Source organism: Ramularia collo-cygni (assembly GCF_900074925.1).
Source record: "Ramularia collo-cygni strain URUG2 genome assembly, contig: RCC_scaffold15, whole genome shotgun sequence".
Taxonomy (NCBI): Eukaryota; Fungi; Ascomycota; class Dothideomycetes; order Mycosphaerellales; family Mycosphaerellaceae; genus Ramularia; species Ramularia collo-cygni.
The window spans coordinates 723,939-746,444 of record NW_019716269.1 but is presented as its reverse complement, the minus strand read 5'-3'; the positions used below and the strand labels follow the sequence as shown (position 1 = coordinate 746,444).

Sequence of the window (22,506 nt, the reverse complement as noted above, 5' to 3'; positions counted from 1 at the left end):
CAACCAGCAATTTGGAATGCCACAGTTTCCTCGGGATGGCACCCGTCGTTGATAATGTTACTTAGGTCCGTTAAGCGGTGACTCGGTCACCCAGAGTGAGATGCGAGACCGCGTCGGCGATTACTCCATGCTGAAAAAGGAGTCCCAGGCGCTGGAGTAGCTACGGTGTTGTGAAAACTTGAACGCTCCGGGCTTTGGGAAACTTGCGAGTTGGCGTTTATGAGCGAACGAATATGGTGTGGACGGAAGCAACAATGGAGGCTCGGACAAAGGATGCATGAAAAGGCAAATGCGAGACGAACAAAGGCGGTCTGCATCTGTCGAGGAACGAGCAGCGAAACCATCTTTCCAGGAGACAGGAGATGATGTGGTTACATAGTAATGCCACGACGAACATCACGAGTTCTGTTCTAATCTTCAACAAAGCCTCATCATCCAAGCCTCCTCTATCGTCTTGAACACGGTTCAGAGGTCATTCATGYGCACTGGATGTCTTAGCACTCTCCCCAGGAGCCAACATTAAAAGCTTCTCGACCGGCTGTCTGATCAGATATTGWCCAGATCTAGGTGAATCGAGCTTGTTGGACTCTCCCTGCCGGACACACCTACATCAGCGACGCAGATATAGTCGCAGCAAAGCCTCGAGTCATAGTCATGCCTTTCTACGTGTATCACGGGGAGCAGCATCGAAGTTGTAGAACTAGGTAGTGCGAAGGAAATGAATCTACACAAGTTTAACGTACGGGTACTGCCCGATCCTTCCCCTTGCCCGTGCCCGGGAGCGGAACTCCCGATTCCAAGCCAACAACAATCTCGAGACTGACGCCAACAAATCACCCACATCAACATCTTCCGCACAGCCGCCCACCGAATACCTTCTACCAGCCTCGACTATTAACACTCCGAGGTATTATCCCCTGCCTCCACAGAAGCTCTATTTCTAACCATCCAGGAAAGACACCGACACGCTTGATAGAAATTACGAAATCAAGAACCTCGACAATCTCTCCACAATGGCTGAAGTCAATCAGTCGTCGTTGAGCAAGCCTGCCATGATCTCCCGCTCCACACAGACAATGCCAACAGCAAAGCGCGCTCCAGTCGACATGTTCTCCAAGCTCACACCCGAGCTGCGCTGCCGCATCTACAGCAACCTCGAGATGAAGCGCCCCGCGCACATCCACATGATCGCCTTCCAGTTTGCCGACACGCAGCGCTGGAAGTACCTCTTCGAGGGCTTCGTACGAGGCAGAAACATACCCGCAGGCTATCCATTGCCCGACCTGCGCGGTGAGGAGGTCCACCTCAACAACGGCCACTTCGCACTGCAGTGCTATCGCGCACTCTGTCTGATCAATAAGACCTGCTTCGCCGAGGTACGCCCGCTGTTCTTGGGCGTTCTGCGGTGGAGCATTGAGATTCAGCGCCACCGTGTCTTCTGGCGCAACAAGGACTATGGCTGTTGTTTCTTCGAATCCGATCTCGTATTAGACGAGTTCCCAATCTGTCGCCGGCTGATGCCTTCGTGCATCATGGACCAAATGCGCAACGTGCAAATTACCATCAAGCCGCACGAGTACGCCTATGCGCTGGACCACGAGAAGAGTGATTGGATAGAAGCTCTCACCTACGCCATTGAGGACTCTGGCCACCGCATCCTTGTCAAGGACGATAAGGTCTGCGTCCTTTCGTCATGGCAAGCAATGACCAACGAGCCCGACAAGTTGAGAGGCGATGAGGCGTTGATGAGAGATTGTGTGGTCTCTTACATGAAGTCGAGGACAGAGGTGGCTGCAATGATCATGAACGACGAAGTGGAGTATGAGGCTGCAGTTTGGAATCACGAGTCTTCGGACAAGATCGTTTCTGCAGTCAGTCCCATCCTTGATGACGATGATGAGAAGGCTCTTCGGACTGAGTTGGTGCGTTCATCTTACAATCCTTGAGGGGTTTATGCTAATGTCTTGCAGGACCAAAAGAAGGGAGGCTGGAAGAATCAGCAGACACGTAAAGGCGACTTTGCTGATTACGACTACGTCTTTGACAGCGACTGAGCGAGATCTGATCAGACATGAAGACCTAGCCTCACGGAGCGCATGGAGCGCATTTGCTTTTTAAATACAAATGCGATGATTAGAATCGGACATGCAGGCCTTGCAGTTTGGTAGTTTGGAGCGATGAAGCTCAAAGCGCGGCACACAGAACTACTTCCATGATAGATCTGCTTCACAATGGACCTCCTCTCAGGCGCGCCTGCTCTCCATACCAGGTCAGTTGTCCACGAGATTGTAGGGAGATGAGACCACCCGCAAAAACATCGCCAGATTACTGTGATCATACGAAAGCTCCGCCAATTCATGCGCGGCTCAGGTTCGATGGAGATCCATATCGAAGCACCTACCTTGCTTAGGATTGTACGGCGTGGGATCTACTCGACAACGATTCTAAAGCAAGGCCATACACTGAGCCACAGGTACCGGGGGGACGGGGCTAAATACGACGGTCGAGCGTGGTCACAGGTCATCAACAAAAGAAACCTGGTATGCTCCCGAGTTCCCAGGCGATGTAGTGGACGATGAATCCGGCCGAAAAGGTATGTCTTTGGATGCAAAGCTGATGACACAGTGATAGAGCTCGCTATGTTTGGCTTGATGTCACGATGAGGTTGAAAATGAAGATAATCAGAAAATCTGGCGTAACAAGAAGGCAGATTGTGTATTCGTCTCCATTGCAGAGCATCTTCCGCGAAGATGTACAAAAGAGCCAGTAGAATGCTATGCAGCATCTCCCGCTGCCGCTCAAAGATACGTTGCAAAGCGCTCTAGCACCARGATATATGCCGTTAATAGATCACCACTCAAGCCGCGGCCTTGATGACCAGAGACAGACATCGCAAGTGTATTCGCGCCCCAATCTCTCGACAATGCAGTTCCATCCATCACCTCGCGCAAACCAGGATCGCCTGCGAAATTGCTCCTCCTCTTCGTCTTGATGAGAACGTGGAGGTGAGGACCCCCAAGGTCAGCGATGGTTGGCCAGTAGCCGGCATGGCGAGGAGCCACCAGGTTGATCGTTTGGAACTGGACCAGAAACTTGAAGGGCACGGCGTAGTTCTTGATGACGTGTATCGGTGGATTTCTCAAATCTGCCCGGATGGTGATGTTGTTGCAAGAGATGAAGTCCTGCAAAGCCTCTTCGGCAAGCTGTGAGTTGACTTGGCGGAGGGCGCGGTAAGTAGCCAGTGCTTCGTCCAATTGGAGTTGGTTGAGATGGAAAGTTTGCATATCGCGCACAACACCGTTCTTTGGTGGCATGTTGCCTTGGACTAGGGTGCCAGCGAGAAGGGGCAAGCCGCCGGGAACGTGGAAGAGATGTTGGTAGATCATTGCGCGGATCTCGCGCGGGAGGTTGAAAAGCGTGGGCGTAATGTGGGAGTTGGAAGCTGCCATGATGGTTCTTGTTGGGGGTTGTTAGAAAGAGAGAGCTCTTCAGTCGTGATGGCTTTGTCCTGCAGAAAGTGGGCCAAGACCGATCACTTCAAGAGTGAATATGAGATATTTACTTGGGCCTGTCCGACCGACTCTCCTCTCACTGCTGGAACTGTGGAGTCCGATTCACCCCTCTAAATGGAATCGAGCGCCGTGAGTGACTCTATCGCCCCGCTTGTCAGTAGGAAGCGTCGTATAGGGAGCAATCTTCAAGGGTCTGGTAAGAGTGACTACAGATCCACGTAAAGCGTTGCGCGGGTGTCGATGGTGGGGTTGAAGCTGACGCAAGACGCCGATTGATGTTGATACCGCGTAGGAATGGAGCGATACAGCTACTTCATCGTGGATGAAATGATCCAGATGATCGCGGAATATGTGTCCGAAAGTGGGAAAGGAGAGCAAGGTGGCATGGCAGGTGTGCCTCGCTTCGTATAGCATGACTTCAACGCAATCCTCACCAAGCTCAATATCCAGTCAAAGTCCGGCCGGCAGTGCATCGTGTTGTGCCACCCGAAGGCTAGTGTGGTCTGAGCTGTTCTACTTTTCTCGAAGGGGCACATCATCTTCGCTGGTTCGTCGGTTCCTCGAAGCAGGCCACGCAATCAGAATACATGCGCGCAGGCCGGTAAGATCGCTGGCTGGATCATGTTGTCCTCCATGCAGATCACGCATTCCTCCCTTGACTGCCTCCTAATCAACTCCCTCTCCAGTTGACTGTACTAGAAAGGGTGTGCATCTCCGCCTGCAGTTGATTATATTCGGATGGAATTTCATCCGCAATTAGGAGACGCTGAATGCGCTTCTCGGCAGGCTCGTCATGATCCTCCATTCCTGAGCCTACAGTATGTTGGTTATGAGGTCTGTCAAAGATGGAAGGACTTACTGGAAGTTCGAGACTGTGCTATTCAGGTGGTTCATGCTGCTGGGGAAGAAGCTCTTGAAAGCCTTTCTGGAGTGGGACTCCATGCGTTGAGATATATAATGGTTCAATCGGTATGCTCGGGATATACAAGGAATTGTGGGCGAGTACAGTTGTCGTAGTAGGCGTGGTAGAATACGGAATTGTGGACAGAACAGAGAGGTTATATGCCGATGACATGATTGCTTCGGATGAAGGCTATGCGTGCCACGACAATGGGTGCCCTTTCATTTGATATTTGCTGCTTGCTACGATGATGGAAACAAGCAAACGCTTGCTGGAGTCCGTATGCATGTCGTTTTCTGAAAACTTACAGGGTTGAACGGTTGGCGTTGGGATTGGTTTGTTGGAGAAGCTGGACAGAACAATCAGACAAGTGAAACCGTTTGTATCCGGCAAAGATTTGCTCTGAAGTAGTGTGAGCAGCGTAGTAGAATCCGCGTGAATGAGTTGAGACTGGGACAAGGGAAGAAAAATAGAGCGTCTTTCATTCATGCGAACTAGCTCTGCACAGAATGGGTATTCCATCTTGGAGAACAAGCTGTAGTAGAACATTTCCCCGCGGTGGACACGTTCCATTGCGTAGACACATTCCCCTCGGCAGTCCGCATTGAACGCTTCTTGGAGTGTATAGTGTAAGGTTGCCTGACATGACGAGCGTCAGCAGAGCGGAAGAGCCAGGCCATTGAAAGGTAACTAAGCTCCATCGGCATAGTTCTTGAGCAACTTGATCGCCAGGAAAACCCTCTGCTGATTCCAACGCATACCCTTTGCGGCCGTCCAGAACTCCGCCAGCTGCATCACCCGCGCATCACCGCAGAGCGCCTCACCACCGTCAACTACTCTCTCTGGTCCATTCCCCAGCTTCATCGTCTTGATGAGCAGCTCAAAGTCCGGCCCACCACCCTGCTCCTCCAACTCCCCACTACAACGCCGTATCGTGAAGCGCACACTCGGAATGATCAGGATTGTCTCACGAGGAAGACACATGGAATCCGGTACCTCCCGGTAATGGCGCCAACATTTCCGGCGGATCTCCATCTGTACTTTGTTGATTGTGAAGAACTGCTGTAGGATTTCCTCGGCAAACTCCTTGTTGATGAGTAGGAGGGTCCTCAGAACCTTCAGCTTTTGAAATGCRGCGTGTCCCATTCGTACATCCGCCGTGAACTTGTAAGGAACGGCCGGGTCGGTGGAGGACTCGTGCGCCAACAAGCGCAGGTCTTTGTCCATCTTGAGCAGGTTTGCGGTGATGATGGCGCGTACTTCGCGCGGGAGAGTCATGAGGTTGGCCGTGTCGGGAGATTTCTGCCGAAGCTTGAGGATGACGACAAGCGATTTTGGAGATGACGGGTGCAGCTTCGATTTCCAGAAGAGTTCGATGATGTGCTTGATGAGCATTGCGCCCAACCCGTAAGATAACGTCTTGAGAAAAGGCGCCAGGAAGCCAAGCTTGGCAAATTCGAATGGAAAGAGCATTGTTGCAATGAGAATTGCGGGAGAATGGCGAATGGGATATCGAGAGCAATGGGTTTCTTTGGGCGTGTTGTTGAAGTCGAGGAGTTGAGGCCTGAAGCCCGCGGCGCCAAGGGAGTTTATGAGGTCTGCCTTCGCCGCCTTCGCTGCTAAAACTCGGCCGGGAAATCTTCACTAGATGCTGGTGCCACTTGTTTATGTGTATAGAGGAGGCTGTTGAGTTGATGAGGGCGAGCGAGAGGACTTATAACCCACGGCGAAATGACAGTAGGTCCGCCGCCCGAAGCGAACGATCACCTGCTTCCATCACGGGATGTGTCACTACGATGCATGGTTGTCTCAGCCACGGATCACGTACATTCATTGTTGAACCTAAAGAAGTTGACAGGCGAAGAGAGACAGAGGTTTGCGAACATCGCGAACAAGAGAATGTCTGCCAAAAAGAGGGCGCCGTCCTAGACGACTGCAAACCTCCCCTCTTCCCCTTCTTGCTCGAATTGCTATGAGGAAGCGATCGAGCTGAAAGTAAGRCAGCGTAGTTCAAGGGATGAAACCTTGACCACATTGATCAACGATAGTCTTTATACTACGATGCGGCTGGGTGACCACATCGCAGTGTTTAGAGCTACCGGTGTTTAGGAAGAAGAAGAAGAGGGCGAACAGCGCAGGAAGAAACGCTTTTGATGGAGCTGCACGGGAGGCTAGCGTGGAACGGGAACACGTTGGGCTGACGATACCGCTTGGCAGCGATAGCGGAGGAGAATGGTGCAGGTGGGAGGGAGGGGAGTCACGCAAAAGGTAGAAGATGACACACAGCGAACGACACCGGCAGGTCATTCGCGAAAGCAGGGAGAGAATAGGCCCAAGACAATATAGACAGGCAACGCACTTAGAGGAACACATACATGAGATGAAGGAATAGGAACTGTCTGCTCTCAACCGCCGCAGCGCATCAAGTATACCAACCACGTCAACGAGCAAGCTTCAGCCGGGGCTGCGAGCCATCATCAAATGGGTCAAAGGCAGAGCATCATCATCAAAGACGATGCATTGATCTTCGGCCTGTCTGCTACCACGTGTGGTGGAGTGACTCACACGCGACGATATAGCGACCGTTGTTGATCGAAGAAGAAGAGGAGGGAAGGGCAAGAAGAATTTGGAGTCTGTACTCATCGGGTCTCGATTGGCGATTGGCCACAAGGCTGCAGGGAGTTGTACGCGAGATTGGTGGGATATGGCGGGAGGAGGGCGCTAGGTGGGTAAGTTGAGGCGAGGGCAGGAGTGCTTGCTGAGAAGTAAAGCTGGTACCCGTCAGACTATGCTATGACGATACTGTCTTACAATCGAAGTGGAGCGACATGCGACTGTAAGAATGATGTTCGAAGCTGGCCTGCTTATTGACAAGAAGCAGCTGGTTATGTCCTTCCGGTCCTGTCCAAATGACGTCTAGAGAAGAACGAAGGTTGGCAACGGGCTGTGAATCTATCATTCTGCAAGTAGACCTGAGTTCAGATACTGTAGAAGTCCATGATAGCCACGAAGCCGTGTATGGCGAACATATTTTATCGCGACAAGAGTTCCACCGAACTGTCTACACCGAGAGCATGCAGATGCATCCTACCTGGTATCACCAGTGCCTCTGTCGACGATACATCGTACATCCGGAAACAATCAAGGCACCAGCAGCAGCGATGGTTCAGTGCCTGCCGGCGATCGATAGGATGCTCTGCTTTAGCGTTGCCCGGAGGTGAAGTTCAAGCAACTTTGCGAGCTCTTCGCCGCTTCATCATCAACAGTCTCAGACCACCACCGCCGCTGACGTTTCCTCCGTCGACAACGACAACCCCCCTTCCATCGCGACGATAAAAGCCGTCCACGGCAACAACATCAAGTAGCAAGGTCGACAAGAGCAGCGGACACTCTCAGGAGATACTCCAACAGAAGATACCCACTTCCACACTGCAGAAAAGACCTTGAATGTTGAACCACCGCCGCTTGAACGAGGGATCAGCCGCCAAATCTTCCGTGCTGTTCGACATCGTCTGCGCAACTTCTTCTGCACCTCCGCCACCGAACAACACCCCGGGCCAGCGACTTTCTCCGTGACAGCTTCAGCTCGCTTACATTATCAATGAGCGCTCATTCACCAATAACCACTCTCTCTGCCCCCGTACCATGACCGTCTCACTCGGAACATCTTCTGTGGGCGACGATGCTCAATCAACAGTCTTTTCCTCAACTCCAACAACGAATCATGGTGGCGGCGCCGATCAACCAACGCACTCCCCCTTGGCCACCTCCTTGACAGAAAGTGGCAATCAGCGATGACCACGAGTTCAGCCTGCTTGAGCGACAAGAGCAGGAGAAAGCTGTTACCCGGGTACAATAAGATCGGGCCCACCTGCAGCATCGAAGTCTTCTGCAGTTCACTGCGTCATGGTCTGGTCTCATGATCCCTGCAGCTCCGGCTCGGCGGCCGTCAAAAGACGAAGTCTAATGAGCGAGATGTTCAATCCCGTCCAAGAAGGAGACGACGTTCGGTTCCGAGAGTTGAGAACGAGGTGACCAAGATGGTTACAATGCCAGCAAGCGTCGTTCTCGTCCATCGACGAGCCTGTAATCGCCACATTACAACATGGCACGGCGATAAGTCATACATGCACTTTTCCATCGCTTGGCCTGGGCTTCCTTCACTGCTCCAGAATATCCAGGCTGCGACACTGTGGCACCCTGGCAGCATTTCGGCAGGGTTTACTAGCAGACTTCACCGACTTGAAAGTCCAATAGTCATATGCTACGAGAGTATCTTCACAGAGTGAAAGCACCAGCTCGGGTCGGAAGCGCAAAAGTTGGAAATATTTGGAGCCGAGGCCAACTGAATACGTCAGCACATCATCAAATGCTGCAACCTTGCAAGACTTGATAGCGAGAAAAGTCTGCGGCAAGGTTGCTTGAATCTCCTCGAAGGAGGCTAGAACGCGGTCTTCATCAACCATCGCCACATCTTTGTTGAAGCGCAGAGATGAGTTCGGTACTCCGCAGATGAGCGATCAGAATGGACTCAGGTGATGGAGAAACCGCGCAGGACAAGATCCTTGCAACTAGACTGCTTGAAGAGCACTCGACGAGGACCAGAATGAACGCATGAACAACTCTCGCTGCACTCGCGAAAGGATGATGCTATGTATCGGTCCGTTGCAATTCAAGGAGGACCACACGGACAACTCGCGCGGCATTTGGTGGTGGAGACGACGGCGTGCCTATCGTCCGGCCCGATAAGTGGACCAGTACACGAAGAGAACCAGAATAAACTCATGAACAACTCTCACCGCACTTGGTGGTGAAGACGGCGACCAGCCCATCGTGCCGCAAAAGTGCCAGTGAGCGGTACTGCGGTTGTGAGTATCTCGCGCCGGAAAGTCGCATCAGGTCGAAGGGTGTCTGGAGGGCGCGCAAATGTTCTCCTTATGCATCGCTGCGAGAGTGTCGCTCTCTTGGGTAGCACTCTTCCCGCAATCCGGCCATGGTTCGATTGATCCACCACTCCAGTGAGAACGTCAACAGGCTTCGAACGGCACCGGCCAAAAGTCACATTGCGCCAACATCACTTCCTGATACTGTTCTTCCGGTGCTCAGCGCGCAAATGAACAATACCAGCTGTCTCTACAGCAGGATGCTTCCAACATGACCTTCAACAGCCCGATGAAGCACCGATTGTCCCCGCAGCTGATGCTCGCGGGTCCAAACAGAAACCCGCAACAGAGCTACTGGCCTGACCACATTCAGCAGCATGCCAAGGAGCCTCCAATATACGCACGCACATTGTAACACGGCTCGATGTAAGTCCAGTAATCTCAGAATCACTTGGGTCAGCCGAACCGTCATCAGCCTCCGCCGCAGTACGATCAAATCTTCCAGCGGATCGTGACAGAACGTCCGGCGCGGATAGCCATCCGTCCGAGCACTCCTCTCTTGCGCTTCGAAGAACACCCTCGGCGTGTTGATTGACCACGACATTAAGATGCTACAGTCCGAGGAAGCGCAGGATCACACGGTTGCGCGGGCTCCGATTGTACTACAATGGCTGGTCAGGCGTCGCCTGAAGGCCATGCGATACCGCGCCCGCCAATCACCACACACTCGCACCGAACAAACAAGGTGATGAAAAAAGAAGAGTAACCGCCCGGCACAGTCGTAAAGGAAAAGAGGAAGCGTATCGATGTGGGTGGTGGCTGCATGATAGCGTCAAACAAACTCCACAGGGCAGTCTCCGACGCACAGCAAGAGACGACGATCACCGGGACGACGGCCCCTGATACATGAATGGTCTCATCCCACTTTCTGAACGGCCGAGCGTTCCTGGACTTTCATGGCCTCCCGACAGTAAGTCAGAATGTTGTCCCTTACAATCCTGACGACCCTCTGGAGCTTTTCAGCTTTCAGCGTTGCCGTTCGGAGGTCTTTGAGGTCGCGGGCCATTCAATGGAGGAAATTCATCAGCACTTGTTCGCTATGATTGCGGACGGATTCGGTCGTTGACAATGTTCAACTCCTATTTGAAACACCTTTGAAGCACCTTCAATATCAAGAATCCCGGAAGACTAGGTCTGCTGCCAAATACCCCCAATCGGTATCGCAACGATCAATATCATTGCCGCCACCAATCAGGCTACTAGGCACTCTCTCGTGCTTGGGCCGCTTGCAAAGCATTCTCCCTCAATTCAGCACATGGAGCCTCTTGCACGGTCTGAAGGAAATACGCGCGACGGCTCCTCCAGTGCACGCGACAATCGCACGCTCAACCTGAAATTCTTCTTCTTACTCTGATGTCTCCTCCAGACAGGGTAGGCGCACAATCGCCTCGTATGGATTGCTCCCGAACAACTCGACGCCGGTATGGAGTTGCCGTTGAGAGGCGGGAAGAAGAGTATCGGTTTGCGGTATGAGAGGAGTGAGTACCAGCTGGCTTAGGGCGCGAAGGGATGGGAAGGACTTCAAATTCGAGCGGCTCGATGCAGCCTTTCTGGAAACGATCGCAGTGGGCGCAGAAGAATTCATTGCGGTGAAAGCACCGTCCTTCATGCGGAAGGACATACAAGGTGGCGGATAGGACCCGAGTGACTACAGGCTGGAAAAGTCAGTCTTAAATCTTTGCAATCCCTCTGACAGAYGAGTAAATCCATTTGCAAAGATCGGAAGTACTGTATTGTGGAGCATTGACATCCACCGATGGTCACTCGCGCGATTTTGGGTGATTGTTCACAGCGCGCGCAATCTGTCTTCCTGATTTGCCTACATTTGCTTTTTGCGACCACATGTTTGCGTCCATGGGTTTGCCAAACCAATATCAGAGCTTGCTGACAGTCGATTCTCTGTAGGAGATCATCCATGKGTATCATCGCATTGTTTCTGATTTGAGTGCCACTGCGTGGTGAGCAAACAATCTTTGTACGCTTACAGGCCGCTGCTCTGATATTTGAGGGCGATCAACTCCATGCCCAACCTCAAGGGAATCAAACGTATCACTATAGTGTTCCAACATATAACCGAAACCGAATGCCACTAGAATATACACGCCGTGTTGGGCTCTTCCAACGTTCCTACAATTGCTCTGACTACGAAGATCCCAGGAAGTTACAGCAGGTCTGCATTATATGGAAACACGCGCCAAATTCACCCAGGGCCGCCAGTCTTGGTGAGTGAACTTTGAATCAGGCAGCCACACACATCGGGTGTTGGAGTGACTCTAATGTTCATGGCTGCCTAGAGTGTCTGGGCTATGTTCACTTTTCCGACCTGATGTCCACCAGTCACTCCTGTTCTACAGACCGCGCAGCTATCTATAAACTACAGACTTCCCATATCTTTCTTTTCTTTACGACATCACCATCTGCTCGCATTCTCTCCTTTCCCTTCGCAAAGGCAAGCTCAATTCGACTATACATTCCAAAACAAAGACTAACAACAATCATAGATCTGAGACCCACTTGTTTCCCGGAGTATAGAGGGAAAAGCTTGCCTTCAATACACTTCCAACATGACGAACAGCTGCTCCACGAGTGGCGTCAAAATGAACCTCTCCGCCAAGCCATCAAACACCATCTTCAGCCTTCCCGCCGAGACACGACAGCAGATCTTTGAACTGGCTGTTTCCGCCCCAGAGGGCATTCATCTTCAACTCGTGGACGTTCACAATTGACAAGGTCGCGMGAGATATTCCATCCGCTTCCGCCCTCTGGGAATAACGAATGGAGATTGCCACCCGGTCCTCAACCACGACGGACCCATGAACGACGAAAACCTCGCCCTCGCCACATGGATCTCCTTGCGCTGCAGTCACTCCCAACTCAATGGGGAGACTCTCGCCACACTCTTCCAGGCGAATTCAATCACCATCAGCGCAAAAGACTACACGCGCCGCCGTTTCGCCCGCGATGTTACGCGCGACTTTCCTTTGGCCTACGCGCCCCTTTTCCGCGAGCTCAGCATTCTCGTCCCGCCTTGGATGAATCTTTGGGGCGACACGGACGAATCGATGAGCCTTTGGAGTGGGACCGGAACCCAGCGGTCGAGACTGCAAATCGACATGAAGATCCACGCACCAACGAACACTCCCGAGATCAAGAGCATTCCAAGTGCTTCCGCCAACGATGCTACTCAGGCGTTGACTGATGAACTGGCGAAGACGAAGACCACTGCTGTTTGGGGAGCGGATCTCATGATGGAGATTGTGATCTGTATGCGCGAGCTGGGCGCGCAACGCGATGGTTCTTAGTGTGAGTTATGCAATCTCTTTTGATCAAAAGCCAGAACTAACCACAGAATCTAGGATCATCATGCCAGCTTTGGGAAAAGACGGAAATGTTGCTATATCAGAAAAATCTATTCATCGGCCACCCGAACGGCCTCGTAGTCTAAAGAGATCAAAAAGTCATATCACTTTGAATTGGCGTCACGTTGGTGTCACTGTCTTTCCAGCGTGGGATCTGCTTCTAGCATCGGTGGTGATTGTGACTTGGAGAACAATCGGGCCGCTGGTGTCGTACGTGCCATTCGTTTCCGACCCCTACAACGAATGATTCCTATGAGCGTCATTTCAACATTCTCATGCCCTCCCGGCTGCCGTTCCGTAGCTCTTCCGTCGTTTCAACTCGATTACAGGGAGCTGGTGACAGTCTCTTGGATAGCGGCATTCATTTCGTCCGTCCTGGTCGGTATTCACACGCGGGTGGAAGATACGGCGTGGGAATGATCAAACGATTCACTCGTTAAAGGGGTAGCGGTGCGGGCCGTCCCTTACTCCGGGATCTTGACCCCGCCTACATTACAAGCCATCGCCATCCAGACAAGATTTAAATGTTGACACCAACCACTTCTCCACTAAAACCTGCAAATATGCATCCCGAATCGAATTCTTCGGACTCATCGCCACCTCCCCATAGTGGTGTGCACCTAAAAACATCACAATTGAACATGTCGTGCGCGACATCCAACGGCACTCGACTGCCAAGTGGCTCGCCTCTTCCTTCGCCATCCTCGAGAGCGCGCATCACGCTCCCCCTTCCAACCGAGCTTCGTCTACGCGTCTACGACTATCTTCTGTCGGCGACCCACGTTCACGGCGTTCCAAACCCAATTCCGCACGCCCCGGAGGGCGCTGACGGCTACCACCAGATAGGAATCTTTTGTCGCAAGCCCGCGCACACCTTTCGTTTCTCTCCTGCCATCTTACGCCTCAACAAGACCACGCGGGCCGAGACGGAGCCGGTGCTCTACCGCGACAACGCCTTCGTCATGGTGCAACACAACTGTGGCGCTCTCGAAACTTTGATCCATCAGATGGGAACGCCAATCGTGGCAGATGAGGGGAGAATCACCCCAAAGTTACAGAATTGCTGCGTTCTCCAAGTCGAGATCCGAGACATTGTTGTTCCCGAGTGTAAGACCATTCCGAAAGTTCCAAAGTTCATCATGTTGCTGGACGACCTCCTAAAGCTTTGTCGAGCTTTGCGACTCCTTCATTCCAGCGCATATGCCACGGCGCTGGCAAGAATACCAGGACATCAGAGCGGGTCGCATACGTCCAACGTGGCTCCATGGCCAGGATCTGCGCGTCTCACCATCACCCAGGTTCGAGCTTTCAACGCAAAGCCTCTGTCCTCACAACAAGCCCAGAGGCTATATCTTAACCCATTCCTCGTATGCAATGCGGGCCAGCTTGACATATCACTCGTCAACTTTGATCACTCTTCCAACCATGCCGAAAGCCTCCAGCGCGCTATTGCACCAAAACACGGTCTTTGGGTCAACGCGTGGTCCTGGAAGGTACTGCAAAACACCCACGAGGCCATCGAGGAGATCAAGGTCGCACTCGGCAACAAGCAGTTCGGCATGGCGGAATCTCTTGCATTCGCGCAGACAATGTCCTGGTGGCGAATCTCGGCCCAACTTGACCCTGCGCAAGCTTTGGGAAATCCTCACATAGTGGAGCCACTCTGCCGGTATATGATCCTGCTCATGGACTTGAACACATTTCTAGCGGTTCTTCAACTACGCAAAGGCGGATGGGAAGCCGCGGATCTTTGCCTTGAAAACTTGGAGTGCTTCGGCGAGATGATCTACGACAAGCTCGGGAGTACTTGTCGATATCTAGCTAATATCGACTATCCTGATCCTCTTGTGGACGTGATTGGAGAGTTTCGTCGGCACCCTGGTTATCTGTGGGTCAGGGCAGTCCTCGATCTTTTGAACATCGAGGACGTCAGGTCCGCAAGTGGAATGGACAAGTTGACCAAGGCGGCCGGGAACTTGCGGCTGCTCAATTACACTGATGGGGCTGATTCAAAGTGGGTGGATGATGCTGCTGCTGTCCAAAAGTTACATCTCGATGCCAAGGTGAGTCTGCCCTCGCTCTCAAAACTACCGACGAACACAAACTGACCACTCATAGGACTCATCCCTCCTCGACCTGCCAAAGTACTCGCAGCGTGGCATATTCAACATGCTCAAATTGACAGAGGACTCCATGGTGGAACTGTCACTCACACCAGGCATCTTGGACTATAAGGTGCCGGAGGGGATGATTGGATGGACTGATACGATCCGTCAACGTGCTATTGATAATCAGAAGAAGAACAAGATAGGCCCCTCCATTTGATGCAAGAAGCTTATAACGGATGATCAGTTTCGAGAAGCTTGGGATCCAAGGAAGAACGGCCTCTCCGAGTCTCGGAGGGATGGATTCAGCAAGCGAGTGGGGTGGTTGATACGGTTGGGCCAACRTGTTAGAGCCCGGCGAGAGGACTGAAGACGACTCATGATTCCTTCACAGGGCGGGTCCCGCGGCTAATAGTCCGAAAGTGAATTTGGTCTTGCTTGCCAAGCGTAGACTTTAGTTTCAATCGAGCTTGACAGAACGCAACACCAAAAAGAAGTGCTCTTCGTGTTCCAATCTACAGCTGATCATGCGACACACAAATGTTGCCCAGTATTCAGTATAGAGCGCTGTAGCTTGACGAAGACAAGCCCGACTTTTGTAGAACGTGTTTCCAGAGCTGGGCCACAGACTACATAGTCGTGAAGGCCCTGCCACTAACTCGTATCTTAAAAGTAACATGGAAACTCCTGCCCGATCCTCGCGCTATCATGTCTCTCGCATCTCATGCTCGATGTCTTCCTGGATCGATCGGGCGCAGGAGTATAAGACCGCTCGATGCCACTACCTTGAAATCCTCTGATCGGATCCACCAGATGCCGCCGTTCGCTCAGCTTCTCCTCCCGTGTCTTTTGCTCGTCCAAGGTGTCCTGACGAAGAGCATCGGGCCAACTGCTCAGGCCATCCGATACTGTGTAGTCGGGCATTCAAGACGTCAGCACTAAGTCGAGCTTGAATTGTATCTCTACGTCCGGATTCTGTCGCAAGCTCTTCTGGCGATGGCTTCGAACGTGCTCCCAGACGGTGAGATATTATTATGCAAGAGAACAAATGCATGCCATGCAGGGACATCGGTCTGACGGGCTTGGCATAAATTCTGAAGGTAATTGGCATGTTTCAGGACTCGCTGGAGAACCAGATGAGGAAGACAATAGATAACATTCTATACATTACAAAACTTGCTAGGCGAAGGAATATGCATCAGAATACGGCCTCACCCACCCAAAATCTTCAAGATCGTGGTGAGCTTCCCACACTWTCAATTACAACGACCCATCAGATGAGTCAGAAGACGAAGAAGCATCATCCGCCCCCTCAAGAACATCATCCATGTCCTCGTCATTTAGGTTCTGCTCCAAAGTCTCAAGCAAGCGCKGCGTCTGCTGTCCCAGATTGTAACATGACAAGAGCTACATTCAAAGCCGCTTGCACGGCGTCGATCTGCGGCTGAGTCCACGCCTGCCAGTTGTTTGCCAGATACTGATCGGCCCCACGCGTCCATTGTGCTATAGAAGTATGGTTGATGAGATACCCCCTCTCAGTTTCAAAGTCCTCGGGTGTTCGGATCGAGCGTTGCAGGTAGACAGCAAAGCCAGCGAGGATTTTGGTAACATGTTCGTTCTGATCGCTGTAGGAGGGTGGCGTGAAGATTGCCGAACCTCCCAAAGGCTCGGTAATACCATCGGGGTAAGTTTCGAAACCAAAGACTATCTCTTCTTGGAAGCCCCGCTCGTTCGCTTCTCCAAACAGCTCATGCGGGTGTGCGGCGAATCGTGCGGGAATCTCTTCAGGATCTTGGTCAGCATCGATTCTGGCCTGTCGGATCCTACGCTTGAGCGCTACGACTTGACAATGGTGCGAAAGAAGATGATCCAACGAGACCATGACTTCTTCGGGGAATTGCGAGAACCAGCCGAAGATGGCGAGCTTGCGTGGCATGTAATCGGTTAATTGGCAGGCATTGGCGCAATGTTCACGGAACCGAATCGCAACCGCGGGATCTGCTGCGTCCCATGCCCACATCTTCTGCAAATAATCGCGCTCGAAATTTGCGCCGCTCAAGTGAAAGTCGATAAGGAGGCTTTCCATCATGTGGATGGCTTCCCATCGTAGGTTTTGGTAGTAGTCCTCTTCGTTGTTTAACCACTGTTCGTCCATCTCCTGCTCGCTCTGACGGGGAAAGTAGATGGCTTGAAGAACTTGCCGGGGAACACCGACGAAAAGCATCATGTCGTGAAAGTTGCGAAGGGTTTGCTCGCCATCATATTCGCTCTGCTGAGCAGCGAGAGTCCGAGTCCGATGTAAGAGGACACGAATGGCGTTACTGTTCACGACGGTTACTCCAGGACGACCCGGTTCCGCTGGCATGTCTGGCTCAAGCATACTGGTCGCACGATCATCGACCAACTGTAAAGCTGCACCATCTTCCCCGATGATGTAGCGAGGACGAGGAGGAGCAGTATTGGGTGCCTGCGACTGGACAGCGCGAAACGGTGCTTCATGTATATACTCGCCAGTGCTCCCCATAGAGATGTCAGAATCAGTATCACTGTGGTCGGGAACATTGAGTTGATCCAAGCCACCTAGATCGCCGCCTGATTCGCGTCCCTGGATCGCTTCATGCATGGCAATGATCTCTGCTGGGCTAAGTTCTATTTCCTGGAACTGTTCCGAAAATTCTCTGGCCAGCCGAGCGCGGAATTCCAGTGGAGTCTCGGTTGGGTCGAGACCAAAGCGCCATGGGGCGGAGTCCTCCCACCTACCTGCGGGTAAGAGACCTTCTGCAATGAGTTGAAGCTGTTCCTCTCGCGTGCTAGCCTCGGGTCCGTGATCCCAGCTGTTGTCGCTAGCGTCCGATCCGTTGTCTGAGAAGTGGTTCATTTTGTTGTATAATTTTGCTCGTCCGGCGAGACTCTGGTTTGGATATTGATCAAGGTGGTAAAGAAAGCTGTATAAGGAATGGAAATGTGCAGGAAAGGGAACCGTCCGGCAGAATGTGTGTACGGGCAATGTAAATCGACCGAGGGAAGGACTACACATGAGGCCATGCTTATACTGATCTTCCTAACAAAGTCAGTAGGCATAAAGCAAGTCCTGCTTTGTTGTGGTAAGATTGGCTCAATCGTCAGGCTTTTGGACTTTGAACTTCTGCTCCTCCGCTCGCATTGTCCTCTTTGTCGTTGAATTCGCCACATTTAAGAGATTGGGCTTGGTCTTGCAACGCTGTTCGACCGCTTCGCTCGCATGTGATGTCTATTTTGGTCAATACCAGGGGAAAGCATGATCGAGAGCCAGAACGACAACATCTATGTCAAGTCTTGAATGGTGTCGTGTCCACTGCTCGCACGCATCGTAAGGCACTCTTTTTCCTCTTAACCGTGCCCACAATCTCCTCGATCACATCCACGGTATCCCAACCTTCCATTCCATACTGTCCATTGTTCCCGGAATCTTAGCATCGACATACTCTTCACGCCGCCAAACGATGATCGCGAGCACCCAAATTCAGGCGGATTGAAGACATTTCGTCCAAGAAGCGGAACGGTCAATGCGGCGTCCATTCTCATTGCTCATGATGACAACAATTGGTCTCCTCTGCCGACGTCTTTGTCTGACTGTGCGCGTCGAACATTGTGTATGTGGAAATCTGAGCTTCGGCACCTCGCTTTCGCTTACGGAAGGGGAAAGTCGTGGAGAACGGCTGAAGCATCAGAGAAGATCGGTATGAAGAAGGTGAGATTCATGCTGGTGACCGTGTACTACTACTGGTCGAGCTTGATGAATGCGACTGCAGATCCTTGAAGAGCTCGAGAGATGTGTTGTGACGCACGGACGTAGGAACAATGCAAATTCGCCACTCCATTTCGGAGTAGATTCGACCACAAATTCTCCATGCATCTAGTACTTTCTACTGGAGCTCCATATAGCCTTTAAACAGCATCCCACGGCCAAGACCGTCATACAGCCGATATCAAAGCGGTCTCCGCTCCACTGATGAGGATACGTTTTACTCGCAGCATAAGCTCAGGGGCTAGGGTTAGGGTAGAGCTTTAGGGTTAGGAGTGGTCGGCTACATAGCCCGCTTCAGCCCAATTTGTAGAGAAAGTCAGACGAATAGCTGAAAAGACTCATTCATGTATTAGTACTGCAATTTTGAAACCCTTTGCATACTTCTCAACGTATGCTAGGATGTCCAACGATCAACCCATTTGCCGGTCTCCAAGGGAGTTGTGCTTTCTTCACTAACAATGTGTTCACTGTGTTCACTAATAACTGATTCTTTGCTTGTTGCTCAAGTTCCTCTGTCAACCTTCTTGTGCAATCTTCGACGTTCACGACTACAGGATCGAACTAAACGGCATCGACATCATCGAAGATTTCTTCCCTCTTGAAAGCATCTTCTTTGCAAGTACGTGTACTAATGCACCGTCTTAAGGCCCATTTGTCAGCTGTTACGGCACTGAATGCGTAGGAGCCCTACGGTGAAGTGCTGCAAAGAGCTCAAGTCTGTTAAACGCAGAGTCAGGGAGTACAATACTACCGCTAATGCAAGCCACGCTGTCCATGACGGGGACATTGATTTTAAACGCTGTGAAGGCACTTTGTACAACGGAAAGTATGATAGAAAGATTACAAAGCCGCGTTGATTGATCAAGGGGGAAACTGTTTTTAGAGCTCTTGATTTTGTAGCTTACTAGTAGCCAGACGAACTCAAACACTATCCCAAAGCTCTTACGCATGGACCTCTTGGAAAGAAACGAAATTGATCCAACATCTTACCTGAGTACTCATCCTTGATGAGGATACCACAACAACATGTCTGACGGGTTCTATCACCATGGATTCGTCACATGGCCAGTGATGTCTCGCAACCCCTCGCGTACCCTTAAAGGAAGGGTGCTGTCACAAGTAGCACCAGGCATTGTCCCAGACGTCATGCACGTCGTAACTTTGCCTTCCTCCGAGATTGTGATATCGCCAGGAAACACATCCACAAAGTACCAACTCGGCGCCAGGGAAGGTTGGATCGGTCCCATGCCAAACGCGGGGACGTCTTGATTCCAGAAGCGCTGCGTGAACATGGAGGAGATGAATGACCAAGGCACTCTAGTGACTCTAATATATTTGTCAGTTGGCCAGCGTAGTAGAATCTCCTCGAGTGGAGGTTGATATCCTCTGATAATTCTGGGATCGGGGAACTCTTTCAAAACATTCCCTCCGTCATTCGAACCGGGAAGGAATTCAGCGAGGCCCTGAATGTCAACAATGCCACCGAAAAGGAGTGTCTCCAAATTGAATCCCGCTTCGTTGGAGCAGAGACCCTCAAAGAAGACGTCCTCTTGAGTGGAACGTCGACCATGAGCTCCTCCACTGACAACATGAGCGATCTCGTGGACCAGGGTACGGGCGCAATGAGCTTGGTAAGCCCGAGCGGCATTGCTGTCCCCGTTGTACCTTCTGTGACTGAAAGCCGTCGAGTTCCTGAGGTAGATGTCGGCCTCGCCGCGTGACCCGGTTGAGAATCTGAAGTGCGTGGAATCATCGCCTGTGGCATTGGGTGGCTCCACGATGATCTCGGAAAGCACTGGGTCGAGATCTTTGAGAATCTCTCGGGATCGAACACGCATACTCTCGCTTATGAAAGGCTCTGTTGATCCTGGGTTAGCTATCCTTCTTGCGCAGCGAATCAACCGCTTTGCGTCGAAGTTATGCGTGACGAGGTCGTGCGGATTGATCTCTTGACCTGGTGTTCCGTCATCGTTCATGATGTGTAAACTGCCATCTACCATGGTGGTGATGAAGTATGCTGCGCGGTCGTCTAATAGCATGCGCGAGGCTAGTCTCAGGGCCATATTCAGCTCCCTGTATTCAGCATCGCTGTGACGAAGGAACTTGTATCGATTGAAAAGTGGATGGATATAATTCGGCAAATCTGCGGCAGGCACCACGCCATTGACGTCGTCTACAAGTAATGCGAAAGCAGAGTCTTTGAGTTTGTACAGACTGGGCTGATATATCTTTGTTCTGCCCATGACTGTGGTGTGTTTGAAACTTCAACCGGTGAAGTGTAAGGGAGGCAGGGATATGAATTGTGATGGAAAAAAGAGTGGAATCGTGACGCCCGGCGTCTGGGTAGAAATGACCAGAAGGAAGTAGATTGATTGACGTTCATCACTCGCGGGGAACGTCAAGAACCTTATACGGATCCAAGATCTAACCAATTAGTCTCGTTGTATGTTGCCATAAAGAAGGGAAATGAGCTGATATTGCAGTATGTCACTGACTTTGTTGCACCTATTGTGATCCGCTCAGCGTGAAAGAAGACAGTGGCGGGCCTTTGTTTGTTCAAAGATRAGCCGTTGAAAAGGAGAGAAAATCGTGGACTGAGTGTGTGGTTTCTCTCGATACAAGATGGATGGGCGTGGATTGAGCGTTCGCAGTCCCATTGCCGGGTGGTGGATGATGGAATGGCACAGTCTTTTGTGCCGATGTTCCTGTCAATCCCAGAACTGCGTTCTTCCCGGATGTGTTCCTTTATTCTTCCTCGAAATCTTGACGCTTCTCCTCACCGCTCGCCTTCCGATGCTCGAGTCGAGCCATGATGTTCTTTTGGAAGTCTTCCCTCACCTGTTCCGACATGTTCGATTCCAGAGCACTCGTGACAACTTTCTCCTTCTCCCCCTCCTCGAACACACGCAAGGCCCCGTCTCCGTCGACGAACTCGTCCCCAGCCTGCACGACTTTTGTAAACCAGCTTACTCTCGTCGTGGGTTGAATATGTCCCACCATTCGTGGTATATCATGAGTCCAAAAAGTTTCCATAAACATGGAAGCAGCAAAGGATAGGGGAAGACGAGTCTTCAGCGTCCAGTCGTCACCTTCCCACCGCTGTGAGATCGTTTCATTGGAAAAGTCTCGATAGTTGTCAACCAATTCCTTGGACGGGTAGGCGTGTGAGATCAGGGCAACTTCCTGACAAATATGCCCAGTATACTCCTCAAGCTCGACGGGAAGAACATATCCTCCAAACAATACAATTTCCAAGTCGAAACCAGCTTCGTCGCAACAGCTGTTCTTGWAGAAGACTTCTTCCGTCCGTCTCCCATTGACCGCATGGCTCAAGACATATCCCATCTCGTGAAGTATCGCACGGGCAACATTGTAACGACAAGCTAGCGCAGGGGAGAAAGCTTTGGGTATTGTGGAAGCCCCCGAACGAAAGGTTTCGACAACCTTACAATGGCAGTTCCCCACGAGGGAACTTTTCTAGACCAACACCTGATAGAGGAGTGTTGGCATCATATCCGGAGTGGCCGTTGGAGCCTCCCRTATCGTTTCTGATCTCGAACCTTTTCAAAACGTAAACCGGATCAAGCAGGATCTGTCGAGATCTCTGGGACGCTGCCGCATGGTATCATCGACCGTTTCTGTCCGAGGATAGCGGAGCAGACGTACCGATGGTGTTCTGGGTAATGCGGTTGAACGATCAATCTCAGGAAGCTGCTGTTGCTCTCCTGGAGACTCATCCTCAGCATGCATGGCCAAGATGCAAGCCCCCGTCCGTGGTAGTAACAATCCACTCAACGGCACGGTCGTCTTCCAGTACCGTCAGGCAAGTCTCAGCGGTAATTCCAAGGCACGGTATGCGGCTTGATTGACTTTGTGAAACTTTTCACGGGAGGAGAGAG

General features: G+C 51.6%; 7 protein-coding genes; 3 read left to right on the top strand and 4 right to left on the bottom strand.

Moving 5' to 3' along the window:
• Positions 1 to 1,013: 1,013 nt before the first annotated feature.
• RCC_08877 (uncharacterized protein) lies at positions 1,014 to 2,054 on the top strand (the record flags this gene model as incomplete). XM_023774123.1 has 2 exons in its annotated part: positions 1,014 to 1,922; positions 1,971 to 2,054. 2 exons carry the CDS (start codon positions 1,014 to 1,016, stop codon positions 2,052 to 2,054), a joined length of 993 nt encoding a protein of 330 aa, XP_023629891.1.
• Positions 2,055 to 2,798: 744 nt separating this feature from the next.
• On the bottom strand, positions 2,799 to 3,449 carry RCC_08876 (uncharacterized protein; the record flags this gene model as incomplete). Its single annotated transcript, XM_023774122.1, has 1 exon — positions 2,799 to 3,449. One exon carries the CDS (start codon positions 3,447 to 3,449, stop codon positions 2,799 to 2,801), a length of 651 nt encoding a protein of 216 aa, XP_023629890.1.
• A 1,654-nt stretch (positions 3,450 to 5,103) lies between these two features.
• On the bottom strand, positions 5,104 to 5,886 carry RCC_08875 (uncharacterized protein; the record flags this gene model as incomplete). Its single annotated transcript, XM_023774121.1, has 1 exon — positions 5,104 to 5,886. The coding sequence occupies one exon, from the start codon at positions 5,884 to 5,886 to the stop codon at positions 5,104 to 5,106; it is 783 nt and encodes a 260-aa protein (XP_023629889.1).
• A 6,283-nt stretch (positions 5,887 to 12,169) lies between these two features.
• RCC_08874 (uncharacterized protein) lies at positions 12,170 to 12,658 on the top strand (the record flags this gene model as incomplete). Its single annotated transcript, XM_023774120.1, has 1 exon — positions 12,170 to 12,658. The coding sequence occupies one exon, from the start codon at positions 12,170 to 12,172 to the stop codon at positions 12,656 to 12,658; it is 489 nt and encodes a 162-aa protein (XP_023629888.1).
• Positions 12,659 to 13,356: 698 nt separating this feature from the next.
• Positions 13,357 to 15,040, top strand: RCC_08873 (uncharacterized protein; the record flags this gene model as incomplete). XM_023774119.1 has 2 exons in its annotated part: positions 13,357 to 14,778; positions 14,834 to 15,040. The coding sequence occupies 2 exons, from the start codon at positions 13,357 to 13,359 to the stop codon at positions 15,038 to 15,040; spliced, it is 1,629 nt and encodes a 542-aa protein (XP_023629887.1).
• Positions 15,041 to 16,180: 1,140 nt separating this feature from the next.
• Positions 16,181 to 17,698, bottom strand: RCC_08872 (uncharacterized protein; the record flags this gene model as incomplete). Its single annotated transcript, XM_023774118.1, has 1 exon — positions 16,181 to 17,698. The coding sequence occupies one exon, from the start codon at positions 17,696 to 17,698 to the stop codon at positions 16,181 to 16,183; it is 1,518 nt and encodes a 505-aa protein (XP_023629886.1).
• A 1,952-nt stretch (positions 17,699 to 19,650) lies between these two features.
• RCC_08871 (uncharacterized protein) lies at positions 19,651 to 20,850 on the bottom strand (the record flags this gene model as incomplete). Its single annotated transcript, XM_023774117.1, has 1 exon — positions 19,651 to 20,850. One exon carries the CDS (start codon positions 20,848 to 20,850, stop codon positions 19,651 to 19,653), a length of 1,200 nt encoding a protein of 399 aa, XP_023629885.1.
• Positions 20,851 to 22,506: the final 1,656 nt, after the last annotated feature.